This window comes from Hylobates moloch, unplaced genomic scaffold (genome assembly GCF_009828535.3).
Source record: "Hylobates moloch isolate HMO894 unplaced genomic scaffold, HMol_V3 SCAFFOLD_21, whole genome shotgun sequence".
Taxonomy (NCBI): domain Eukaryota; kingdom Metazoa; phylum Chordata; class Mammalia; order Primates; family Hylobatidae; genus Hylobates; species Hylobates moloch.
Genome location: NW_026652296.1, coordinates 30365502 through 30378552, shown reverse-complemented (window position 1 = coordinate 30378552; position 13051 = coordinate 30365502). Strand labels below are relative to the sequence as shown.

General features: G+C 49.9%; 1 protein-coding gene across 1 annotated transcript in view; it reads left to right on the top strand.

The window, feature by feature from the left end:
• ANGPT4 (angiopoietin 4) overlaps nucleotides 1-13051 on the top strand; it is a 45489-nt gene that overhangs the window by 27127 nt on the left and 5311 nt on the right. Inside the window, exons 3-7 of the mRNA XM_032142495.2 lie at nucleotides 798-919; nucleotides 3898-4145; nucleotides 7935-8050; nucleotides 9393-9494; nucleotides 10910-11076. Coding sequence (XP_031998386.1) covers nucleotides 798-919; nucleotides 3898-4145; nucleotides 7935-8050; nucleotides 9393-9494; nucleotides 10910-11076 — 755 coding nt within the window. The remainder of the gene's footprint in view (nucleotides 1-797; nucleotides 920-3897; nucleotides 4146-7934; nucleotides 8051-9392; nucleotides 9495-10909; nucleotides 11077-13051) is intronic.

Sequence of the window (13051 nt, the reverse complement as noted above, 5' to 3'; positions counted from 1 at the left end):
GCTAAGGAGAAAACAGCATGGAAGAGAGAGCAAGAGGGGGCGTACATTGGGAGTGGTGGGAGGGATGAGAGCTGCAAGCTCATACACCAAGGCCAGGAAGGGCCATGGAGAAGGTAGGGCTGCAGCCAGGCTTACTGCAGAGAGTGCTCTAGACAGGGGATGCAGCACGTGCAAAGGCCCAGAGGGAGGATGGACGTGCTGGCAGGTTCAAGAACATCAGGAGACCAGTATGCTGGAGTGACCAGGAGGAGAGTGGCAGGCAAGGAGCTAGAGAAGTGATAGGGACACATCACACCATAGGGCCTTGCAGGCCATGGTGAGGACTGGGGCATTTCCACTGCATGAGATGGGAGCCACAGGAAGCTTTCGAACAGAGCAAACATGTTTTAAGAGGCAGCCCCAGGCTACTGAGTAGAGAATAGACTGCAGGCAATGAGGGAGGAGCCCAGGGCCAGAGTGAGGGCCACAGAGCAGGACAGAAGTGGTCAGGTGCCACCTGGAAGACAGGGCTGACAGGACCTGCAGATGAGTTGGATGTGGGGGACAGGGATGACAGCTCCTGGGGCCTAAGCAGCAGGGAGAATGGAGCTGCCATTGCAGTGAGGGAGAAAGGCAAATTTAGGAAGCAGATCATAAGCTAAGTGAGGGCCTGTGAGTGAGTAACCACAAGAACTACGACTGGGAGAGTGGAAATGGGTAAGTTTCTGGAGTAGCAGGGCCTGTGGGCAGGTGGGTGGTTGGGCAGGGCTCCTGTAGTGCCTATGCAGCCCCCTACCTGCTTCTGCTTGCTGGGGCAGCTCCTGAACCAGACATCAAGAATGGATGCCCAGATGCCGGAGACCTTTCTGTCCACCAACAAGCTGGAGAACCAGCTGCTGCTACAGAGGCAGAAGCTCCAGCAGCTTCAGGGCCAAAACAGGTGGGTGTGGCACCTGGCACCAGACTAGCACAGGGGCTGGGGCTGGAGTCAAGTTTAGGACCTAGGGCAGGCACCAGAGCCAGGGCTAGGACTGGGGCTGGAGCCAGGACTGAAAGCTGGACGTGGGCTGGTGTCTGGGATAGGGCCTGCGGCCAGACCTAGGAGCTTGGATTAGGACTGGGGCAAGGAGGTACTCTGGGAGTTAGGGCTGAAACTAGAGCTGGGAATAGCCCCTGCTGGGGAAGGACTGAAACCAGGGTTGGAATCCAGACTGAGGCTGGAAATGAGAGTGGGTACGGGGCTGGGCTGGGGGCCAGGCAGGCATATTGCCTGGCCCCGGCCCCTGCACTGGGTGGGACAGGGGATAGGCATTTTCCTGGGGCCCAGGACACCCTGATTCTTTCTTTCCCTTTCCTTCCTTCCTTTCCTCCTTCTTTTATTTATCTCGTAAATTTTAACAACTTTATTGAGATCTAATTCACCCATGATACTATTCACCCAGTAAATTTTATTGGCTTTACTTCTTTGCAAATAAATAAATGTGGTGCTATCTACCTGCTTCCTTTCCCAGAAGCAACCACAGTTACCAGGTTCTTGTCTGCACTATCAGAGAGTCTTTGCATTTATAAGCAAATAGGCATCAGGGGAACACCCTTTAAATTACAAAAAAAAAAAAAAAATAGTCATGAGGTTTAGATAAAGCAGAAAAATCTAGCAGCTAAGGCTGATTTCACCTCAGTTTCAAGCTGAGTGAAGAAAAAAGCTGCCAAAGTCAGAGTTCTGGAGAAGGCAAAATCTACCCGCTGAACGAGCCACAGGCCTGTGAATCAGGCAAGATGTTGTTCACGTGATGGTGCAGGATAAGGCCATAAGATCCCCCAGATCTCTCTGATCTGGGTGCAATTAATGACAGTCTGCCCATCTTCTTATTCTCCCAACCCAAGGTCTCAGTGGCAAGGACTGGGACACTTTCAATGACTCTAAATTAACACCAGGTGTCTAGAAATCAGTGAGGATGGAGGATGTCATCAGTAAACTCTTGGCCTATGAAGACAGAGCAGGAATTCTAGAATTTCAGTGCGCCCCAATTCTCTCTTTTCCTGCAGCATAATTGGGAGTCCAGAGGAAATTTCTTCTACCCTAGCTGGCCTCATTTTCTTAGTCTGCAGAATGAGTTGGCACAAGTGGATATACAGTAAAATGTCTCCCTCCCAGCCCTGTCCCTCAGCCACCCACCCAAGCCAGAGGTAGCCACTGTTCCTAGTTTCTTGTGTATCCTTCCATTCATTCAACCAACAATTATTTTTTGAACTCTTTTCATGTGTCAGGCACTATTATAGACAATGTGGATACAGAAGTGAACAAAGAGACAAAAGCCCCTGTCCTCGTGAAGCTGACATCCTATAAGCTGACATTCCAGGGTTTCTTATGAATGTGCAAATACATACATACAGAAGATTGCTAACTTACAATGGTTGGACTTACAATTTTGCGACTTAACAATGGTATGAAAGTGATACACATGCAGTAGAAACTGTACTTTGAGTACCCATACTGTCTGTTTTTCTCTTTCAGTACAATATTCAATACTTTACATAAGCTACTCAACATTTTATTATAAAATAGGCTTTGTGCTAGATGATCGTGCCCAATCACAGGCTAAGTGTTCTAAGCATGTTTAAGGTGGCCTAGGCTAAGCTAGGATGTTCAGCAGGTTAGGTGTATTAAATGAGTTTTTGACTTAGGACATTTTCAACTTATGATGGCTTTATTAGGACGTAGCCCCATCATACATTTTGGAGCATCTGTACATTCCCGTTTTTATCCTTTTTAAGCCCAAATCTAGCCTACTACTTGCTTATACCTTGTTTTTATAAATTATTATTCAGTTACCTTGGAAAGATTCTATAACTGCATGACATACTTGCTCATTCTTTTCTCCACCTTTATAATGCTCCACCATATGTGGTCCCTGCTTTTATCCCTCCAGTCCCCAGTTAATGGATATTGAGGTTGCTTCCAGCGTTTTACTAATCCAGCCATGATACGATGAGTAACATTTCCATATCTCATTTCACACACTGTGAGTAAATCTGGAGGATAAAATGTCCAAAAAGAAAGAGCTGAGTCAAAGGCTTTCTTTTGAAAAACTGCTCTTTGCTTCTAAATCCATTACAAAAAAATTCTCTTGACTATTATAATATCATCGGACAACAGGAACCTGTACAAAATAAAAGTGAAAGTTGGGCCCTCCATCCTGCCCCCTTCTTCCTCCTCTCCCTCTCCATCCACTCAAACCTGCTCCACGGAAGTCACAGCCCTTGAGGGAATTTCTTTCATATTCTCCCCAAACACAGGCACCACGGAAGTCTTTCCATCCTTCTCCTATATGTTCACCCCATTTCTCTATATTTACATTAATACTTTCTTTCTTCCTTCTCTTGCCACACATGGGGTTAGACGTGATGTGCCCCAAGTCCTGGGTATCTTTCCGATTCTGTGCAAATGCCTCCTCCTTCATGACTGCGGAACATTTCCAGGGACGCCAAAACGCAACAGATTCAGCCAGTCCTGGCTTTTGGGCATCTAGGCTATATCGTTGTTTGTTTGTTTGTTTGTTTTTCTATTACAAGCTAGTCCCCAGGGCCATTCTTGACCATGCTCCCTAGAGGATATCTCCTGAGAGTAGACTGCTGAGTCAAAAAGCAAGCGCATTTGGGATTTGATAATAGCTACCCAGTTGCTGGTGTCCCTCCCACACCACCTCTTTCTTCCACTAAACCTCAATCTATATTACTCCAGGGCCGGGTGTCTCTTTTCTCCCCTCCTCAATCTGTGCCTACAGTGGGCACAGGACGTTCCACCACACTTGAGTCTCATCGTCGGGCTGCAGGGACTCCAGAGCCCAGGGGAGGCGCGCGGGGGTGCATGCTTCGCGAGGATGCCAGGCTCACCTCTGTGCGCCCCCTACCACGCAGCGCGCTCGAGAAGCGGTTGCAGGCCCTGGAGACCAAGCAGCAGGAGGAGCTGGCCAGCATCCTCAGCAAGAAGGCGAAGCTGCTGAACACGCTGAGCCGCCAGAGCGCCGCCCTCACCAACATCGAGCGCGGTCTGCGCGGGGTCAGGCACAACTCCAGCCTCCTGCAGGACCAGCAGCACAGCCTGCGCCAGCTGCTGGTGTTGTTGCGGGACATGGTGCAAGAAAGGGCTAACGCTTCGGCCCCGGGTGAGTGAGCGGGGTGCGCCACAGTGTGGCTAAAGACGGGCGGGATAGGGCAGGCAGACCCTGCTCACACTCCAGGGTCTCCGGGCGCCTGGGAGCCATTGCGGGCCCCACCCTCCCCGACCATCTGTGAAATAGAAATAACAATAAACAGTAATAACAATGGCGGCAAGAACGATCCTAATCCAGGCCCTGTCCCCTGATTCCATGGGTGACCTTGGGCATGCCCCTGCCCCTCCCTTGGCCTCAGTTTACCCATGGGTTTTGGAGGTGAGGATAAGGGCAACAGCAGTCCAGACTGACAAGTTTGGTCTCCAGGATTCATTCTCCAGCCCCACTTTCTTGGGCTTGTCTTACCCCTCCCTGGGCCTCAGTTTCCCTAGCTGTAGAATGGCAGGAACTGGGAGGTTGGACTCAATGCACCCCAAGGACCTCTCTCATCTTAATGCCCCTGTGCCTAAGCCCAAGAGGGCCAAACAGAAGTGAAGAGGCATCCCTGGCCCTGGCGTCTGGGGCAGGAAAACAATGCTGGACCAGGCCCCCAGGCTCTCACTGACTCCTTCTAACACGGCCTACTTGGGGTGTCCAAGGCATTCTTGACCCCAGCCGCAATCACCCAGTCAACAAACATTTACTAAGCAGTTACTGTGTGCCAGGCCCAGTGCTGGGTGCTGGGGATACAGCAGCGAATGCACAGTCACAGCCCCTGTCTCTTGCAAAAATGTCCAATCCCTGGTCTATGGGTCCCAGAGGGAAGGAGAAAGAAATACATGGTTCTTGAGTGCATAATATGTGCCAGATTCTCAGCTATCAGTGTTCCTGAAGTTTCCAGACCATGAAAACAGACAGGTCCAAAGGCTGTGCGAAGGAGAAGGGCTCTTAGCCTGAGGCTAGCAGGGAGCATGGGAGGCTTTTGAACAGAGTGGGACTACTTTCAAGAAGCTCTGACTGGAGCCATGAGTGGAGATGGCTTGATGAGAGAGAAAGACCAAAGGGGCTACTGCTGCTCCTGGATCCATAGGGGGAGACTGGAAAGCCTTTAAGACCCAATAGTAATGGCACTCCAGGCACCACCAGGGCTGACAAGGATTTGAGGGCAGGGGATCCCACCCTGGCCCCACCTAAGTCTGGCAGACCCAGCTGAGTAGGGATTTGAGGCCTAAGGAAGCTACAGGCAGGAGAAGTAGACACCTTCCAAACCGTGACATGTGGATTAACTTGAACCCATTACTGGCGTATGCATAGACCTGGCTGCGAGCTGCCTGAATTCATCCCATGTATGGGTTTCTTGTAGCTCAGCCCAAGGCACAGGGCCTGGGCCCAATGCCTCCCACTAACCCGCTGCTAACCCAGTCCCCAGCTGAGGCCGAATATCTGCTCAATCGTCTGAGTAGGAGGTTGTGTTGGGCACCTCACCTTGGGCACCTTTTGCCCAAACACCCTGTCCCGCGTGCCCCACTATCACCAGGGAAGGACACTAGGCAGCTGCTTTCACCCCCTTCTGGATGGAGAAACTGAAGGAGAGACTCAGTCACCAGGTGTAGAAGAGAGGGTTGGACGGAGATGGGGCACAAGAACCAGGCATCCTTGAAGTCTAGCAGGAAGGGAGCACTAGCTCTCTGCATAGCTTTGTCCTAGTCAGGTGGAGGCTGGTGAAAGGAGACGAGAGTCAAGTCTTCTGATGTTCCCAGGCACTGGGGAGTTTGGTTCAGAAGGTTACAAGGACAAGGGCACAGGCAGAAAAGACCTAACCTGTGCACGATATAAAAGCAGCAATTGTCAATGCAGGCTGTTTGCCCAAGCTTACGTATGCTCAGTGGTGGAAATCCAAAGGGAGATGTGTGAGAGGAAGGACACTGGCTTTGCAGTCAGATGGGCCAGAGTTCAAGCCCTGGCTCCTTCACTTATTGGCACTGGAACTTCATACAAGTAATTTATTTAACTTCTCAGAGCCTCAATTTTTCTTACTTGTAAAATGGGAATAATAATCTCATAGAGTTCTTGCATAATCAGATGAGTTCATGCATACAAAAGGGTTCAGCACAGTGCCTATGCCCAAAAGTGAGGGAAACTGGTACAAATTACCATCCCAGATATTCAGAGGAGGACCAGGTCAAACTGTTGCATGTCAATATCAGTCCATCCTATTCTTATGCCTCCTAAAAATATTTTTCCTGGCCCCAAACTACCCCTGGCATTACATGGCACCTTGGAAACACTACAATACATGGTGAGTATTTCACTTTTAGTGTTGATATTATTGTTGTTATTGTTATTGATATTGTTGTAGACTAAGGAAAATAACAGTGAGCAGAGCCTTGGAAAGGGTGGCTGGAAATCTCAGGCCAACCCTGGCTCTGTCCTTGCCTTACTGGGTGAGGTTTGGCCCATCCCTGCTCACCTTGAGGCCAACAGCCTCCTCATGCCTTGCTGGACTCCAGTTACCCATGGGGAGCTAAGGGGGTGCCGACAGGTGGGGCAGGGGTCTCCACTGCCCAGGAAATGCTTGTGGGTGAACCGGAATGGATTTGGGGGTCTTAGTCATCTCATTTGTGACATGAGAGCAATAGCCTTCTCTGGACAAGTGCCCCAGATCCAGGATCTGGGATCCCTGAAGTTCAGATAAAGCCAAACCAGGAAGTCCCACCCTGTGGTAGCCTCATGGTTCCTCACTGGTGTTAACAACCTATCCATCTGGAATTTTAGCCCCATTCTGGGTACCTGCCTACCCAGAGATTCTGCCAGAATCATAGTTCAAACGTCTAACTGGATTCCACTAATTGAGACAGAGGAGATTTTAAATCTCTGCACTTTATTTGTCAACAGTCACTTTTTCCAGGCCAGGCCTAGAAACCTCTGGTAGGTTTTGGTCATTAATACTATCTTGATCTCATGTAGTCCAGAGGGAAGAAACAGGGGCCCTTTAAGGCCAGCAGTCAGCTTCCAGGGAGGACAGAATAAGGGAGCATATGCCCAGGGCAGCAGGGAGATCCAGCCAAAAGGGTGGGCTATGGAGGGGAGCCCACAGCTTCCCACCCAAGGGAGCTCCAAAGAAGGAAGGTTCTGCCTTACCTGGCTGTGTGCCCTTGGGCCAGTTGCCTCACTCTGGGGCCTCAGTTTCCTGGTCTGTGAAATGGGAAGTGCCTCACTGGAGTTCAGGCCCCAGTAACTCTCTCCCAGAAAACTCTAGCAGCCTCCCAGGCCTCCCAGGCCTCTGGCCTCCCAGCTTTGAGTCTCATCCCCTCCAGCCCCCACTCCACACTTTGGACAGAGTGCTCTTTCTCAGCCCAGAGAATCTGGGCTCCACAGCCTGGCATTCAAGGCTGACCTGGCCCTTCTGCAATCTCAGCTTCCTCTCTCCTTTTCCTTCCCCACCTTCTCTGTGCCAGCCTTGTTCTACCCTCTCAGTTGCATCAAACAGCAAGCAGCCTCCCTGGTCTCAACTCCTCTCTCACGGTGTGGGTCATTTCCTCTCCTTGGCCTCAGCCTCAGTTCCCCTCCCCATGCCCTGTCCTCTACACACACTAGGGCCCTTCCTACCTTAGGGCCTTTGCATATGCTGTTTCCTCTGCCTGGAATGCCTTCCCCTTCTCCATTGGGCAACTCCTGCTCATTGTACAGGTTCCAGCTTACTGTCACCTCCTCTATGAAATCTTCCCAGGTCTGACTCATCTCCCTGTCCCCAGCACCTCCCAACCCAGAACTTGGCACAAAGCAGGAAGGCATGCCCACTTGGCCCCTTCTGTCTTTCCTTGCCCACCTCCAACTGACTTTTGTGTTGTCCCTTTGCAGCCTTCATAATGGCAGGTGAGCAGGTGTTCCAGGACTGTGCAGAGATCCAGCGCTCTGGGGCCAGTGCCAGTGGTGTCTACACCATCCAGGTGTCCAATGCAACGAAGCCCAGGAAGGTTAGGGGGCTCCCTGGGAGCTGTGGCTGTTAGAGGGTGCTGAGCCAAGGGCTTCCCAGACACCCCCCACCCCATCGGGATCAGGCTTTGTCCAGTATCTGAAATACCAGAGGTGTAGGGGTGGCTTTGACTTCTGAAACCCCCAGCAGTCAGGGGTCAGATTGTGGGGATAAGCAGAAGTTCCCAAAGTTGGAAGTGCATCCTTCACCAACATCACTTCAGAGGTGCTTTCACTGGAATAGCAGGAAATAGTTCTGTGTTGGTTAAGATGATGATAGCTGATATTACAAAAAAACCCCAAAATTCCAGGGCCTTAGCCCAAAGACATTTCTTTCTAGTTTACATATAGTCCAGTTGAAGGCAGGACTTGAGGTTCTGCTCCATGTGGGAAGTTAGAAACCAGGGCTAGTGGAGTTGCCACCATTTTCAATGAGTGGCTCTCAAGGTTGCCCTAAAATTTAAGGTCATCAGATGAGGAGGGTGACAGAGAAGAGCACGGATGCCAGGAGGGAGGGTCTGAGAGCCAGGCCTAGAAAGGAAAAAACTAGCAGATTCCCACTTCATAATTCCCTTTTTTTTTTTTTTTTTTTTTTTTTGAGACAGTGTCTTGCTCTGGTGCCCAGGCTGGAGTGCAATGGCATGATCACAGCTCACTGCAGCCTGGGCTCCAGTGATCCTCCTGCTTCAGCCTCACAAGTAGCTGGGACCACAGGCACAAGCCACCATGCCCTGGCTAATACTTTTAAACATTTTGTAGGGACAAAGTCTCCCTGTGATTCCTAGGCTGGTCTGAAACTCCTGAGCTCAAGCGATCCTCCCTCCTCGGCCCCCAAATTTCTAGGATTACAGGTGTGAGCCACCATTGCTCTATTTCCTTTCACCCCCTCTTAATATACCAAGAAGAATGCCTCTGTTTGTCTCCAGGTTGTCTTTTACACTTCTCACACACCTGCTAAACTCTCCTTTCAACAAAAAGAGGTCAAGCTTCCATTTACCTAGTATTGCCAGGCACTGTTCTAAACACTTTACATGACTCATCTCATTTAATTTTCACAACCCCTGTTTGCAGATGAGAGACTGAGGCACAAAGAGGTTAAGGTATGAACCTCCATTTTACAAATGAGGAGAGGAAGGCTCTGAGAGATCATTACTTACCCACCACTTTAGAAAAATGATGACAATGGATGGGGAATTTAAGCCTGAATCTTTCTGATGCCCAGGACTCCCAGGCTCACCTGTTGCTCTGTGAGGGTCTGTCTGCCTAGCCACATTTGGGCCAGCACAGACCTGGCCTCTGGCTGCCTCCAAGGGCTCCCAGCTGTGCCTTGCCCACCCTCTCCAGGTGTTCTGTGACCTGCAGAGCAGTGGAGGCAGGTGGACCGTCATCCAGCGCCGTGAGAATGGCACCGTGAATTTCCAGCGGAACTGGAAGGATTACAAACAGGTAGCTTTGCTGCCTTGGGGAGGGGCTGTTCTGCTCTGACACCTGGGGCAGGGGCTGGGCTGTTGGAAGGGGACTGCTTTGCCCTCATTCCTCCCCCAGAAAAAATCAACTCATCTAAAGCTGACAGTGCACATCTGCTTTATGGGACCTCATGACCTGAATTTGAATGTTCTTTCTGAAAGTTCTGACATATGTTCTAAGAAAAAAAGTTTAGCTTTATTTTTGTTTTAATTTTTAAAAAATACATATACATTGCTAATTTTTTAAAGAATACAAAGGAGGGGACAGAATAAAAATCCCCCCAGCCAACCCTGACTGCATTGCTTTAATGAAGTTTCTTGTCTTTTCATACATCTTTGATCATATCTGCAGGAGAGATTCATTAACGGGGAATTGCAGGCCCAAAGATCACATGTATTTTATCAGATAAGAAGCCCAATTGTTTTCCAATTTTTTACTTAGGTTTTGAATAAAGGACTTTTTTGTCAAGCTGACTTAAAATACTTAAAAGCTCTTAAAGTTTTCAAGGCCAAAGAAATAGAAAAAGATACCCACAAGGTGATACAGCAGTTCTATTATTTGCGTCTGCTTGCTGTTCATTTAAGGACTACTTAAAAATAAATACCAGATTAAGTTATGAGTGTTTTGAACTAATTGGGTTTTAAACAACCATTAAAATGGCAAGGAGGAATAGGGTGTCCAGGTGCAGAAATACACAAAAGAGCACTCAATATTAACCATCAGGCTAACCCGCATTGCATCGTGACTAAATTGGGGAGCGGGCCTTGGGTGTGCCCCTGTCCTTGGTGCTGAATTCTTGTTCTGTCCAAGGGCGTTGGGACATGACATTCCCCACACTCTCAGTTTTACATTTCTGTGTTGCTGAAATCTTGCAGTGGCTGCACTGTCACTGAACAAAGTTTGCTCTACTATTTATGTATCTGATTGAAATATTTTATTCAATTTTTGTTGAGGTTTAACATACGTGTGGCTAAGCGCACAAATAAAGTGTAAGGCTTAGTGAACCTTTAGATATGTATTCAGCCACGTGACCACCATTCAGTGCTAGATGTACAACACTCCCAGCACCCCAGAAGCCCACTTTGTGCCCCCTCCCAGTCAATACTCCACCAAAGGTAGTCACCAAATATTCATTTTTCCTGTTCTTGAACTTCAGAGGAATGTGATTTCAATAATTTTAACAGGCTTTTACACTTACAAAAGTCTTAGTCTTTTCCCTCTAGCAGGTGGAGGGCTCCCACTCCCAGTCCTGCCTACACTGTACTTATGAACTCGATCATTAAGCACAGTGGTTTTGTATAAGTAGCCCTGGAGCCTGGCCCAGCCCAGCTCCTCAGCCAGGGACATGGCCTCCTCCTCAGCATGAGTCTCACCCCACACTCCCCTCCCTATAGGGCTTCGGAGACCCAGCTGGGGAGCACTGGCTGGGCAATGAAGTGGTGCACCAGCTCACCAGAAGGGCAGCCTACTCTCTGCGTGTGGAGCTGCAAGACTGGGAAGGCCATGAGGCCTATGCCCAGTACGAACATTTCCACCTGGGCAGTGAGAACCAGCTATACAGGTGGGTTCTGGGCCCAGGCTGGTGTGGGGGCTGGGGTCTTCAGGCTAGTGTCTAGAGTCTGCTCCAAGGATCAGTTCTGGGCGTCTCCTGTTCCTACCATCTGTCCCCCATTTGGGTGCACATCATGGGATCTGGAGGTGGCTAGTTAGCACTCAGCATGTCCTAGCCACTTGGTGGAGTGGAAAGAATGTCATTGGCGCTGCCATCCGAGGAGCAAGAAGGGGTCTTCCAAGGTCAGTCACCCCAAGTCAGCCTTTTTACAGAGACCCAGAAGCAAAAGGAGGTGACTTGCCCAGCCTGTCCTGTGCCCTGGGGCTGGGTGGAAGAGTCCCTTGGCCGGAAGTTGAAATTCCTGCGCTCGTTGTGGCCTTGCTCCAGCTTGCTTTGGGAACTTGGACAAGTTAGTCTGGCTTCTCTGAGCTTCTGCTTCTTCAGTAGCAGGATGAGCTTAAACATGACGATCTTGTAAGATCATCAAGCTTTCTCACCCCTTCCTCAGCCTGGTTCTTGGTATATTTGAGAAAAGGAACTAGCATTTATTGAGCACCTACTATGTTCCAGGCACCATTATTCCACTTAATCTTCCCCACAACACTTTGAGGTAGGCATTGCTGTACCTGCTTTAGTAATATGGAAACTGAGACACCAAGTTTAAGTATCCTGCCCAAAGTTACAAGTTAAATGAGCTGGGATTTGAACTCAGATCTCCCTGCTGCCAAAACTCATGATGTCTCCACAACATGATATTGCCTCTCAGAGAAATTTAAGGATCTTTTAGATAAGCCTGGGTCCTGGCTATCTCTGAACCAGGACTCACACTCACAGGGCTGCAAAAAACCTCACACATCATCTGGTTCTTCATAGATTCCCTCCATAGTTGCAATCATCATCCAGCCGTGCTGGAATACCTCTACTGATGGGAAGGTCGCTTCTTCCCAAGGAATCTCTGAATGACTCTCTGTCCTCCTGAACTTTATGCCTGATTCCACTTCTGGGAACTTCTCAGTGATATGCCCCCACTGTTTCCTCCAGCTGAGTCCCATTTAAGCCACTGGCCACTAAAGCAAAGGCTTTTTTGAGGCAGGGTCTCACTCTGTTGCCCAGGCTGGAGTGCAGTGGCATGATCACAGCTCACTGCAGCTTTGACCTCCCAGACCTCCCAGGCTCCAGTGACCAGTGACCTTCCCACCTCAGCCTCCCAAGTAACTGGAATTACAGGCATGCACCACCATGCCCAGCTAATTTTTGTATTTTTTATAGAAACAGGGTTTCCCTATGTTGCCCAGGCTGATCTCGAACTCCTGGGCTCAAGCAATCCGCCTGCCTCAGCCTCCCAAAGTGCGGGGATTACAGGCATGAGCCACCCTGCCTCCAGCTTCAGCAGGACCTTCTTAATTGCTCCCAAATTGGCTCCCTACTTCGGCTGCCAGTGCAGCCTCCCCCAACCCTGCCATGCAAACACCCTGCATTCTCTCCAACCAGGCCCAGCCGTCTGCCAAGGGCCAAATAATAACAAGCACTGAATGTTGAGCACTCACCCCGTGGCACTGCTCTGCACACTTCACACACTGACATCACCAAATCACAATAACAAACGAGGGCGGCACTGCTAATTTCACTTTCATTACCACTGGAACAGATGAAGAAACTGAGGCTCGGTGGGGTGAGCCAATCCTCCAAGGCCATGCAGCTCTCAAGTGGCAGAGCTAGAATTTGAATCCAGGCTTTCTGCCCCCAGATCTCATGGTCTTCATCACCAGGCAGGCTTGGACACGCCCACCAAGGCCACAGAGCCTGGCAAAGAAATAGAAATCTTCACCTGGCTGGCCACAGGGTCGAAGTTGCAGAGCTGGGGTGCCCTGGAGCCCAGATCCGTGGGGGCTGGTGTAGTCAGGGAAGGTTTCTTGGAAGAGGTGGGTGAATGTGAGGAGGTGTGATGGGGCTGGGGTTGCCGGATCATCATCAGCTGGGGAGC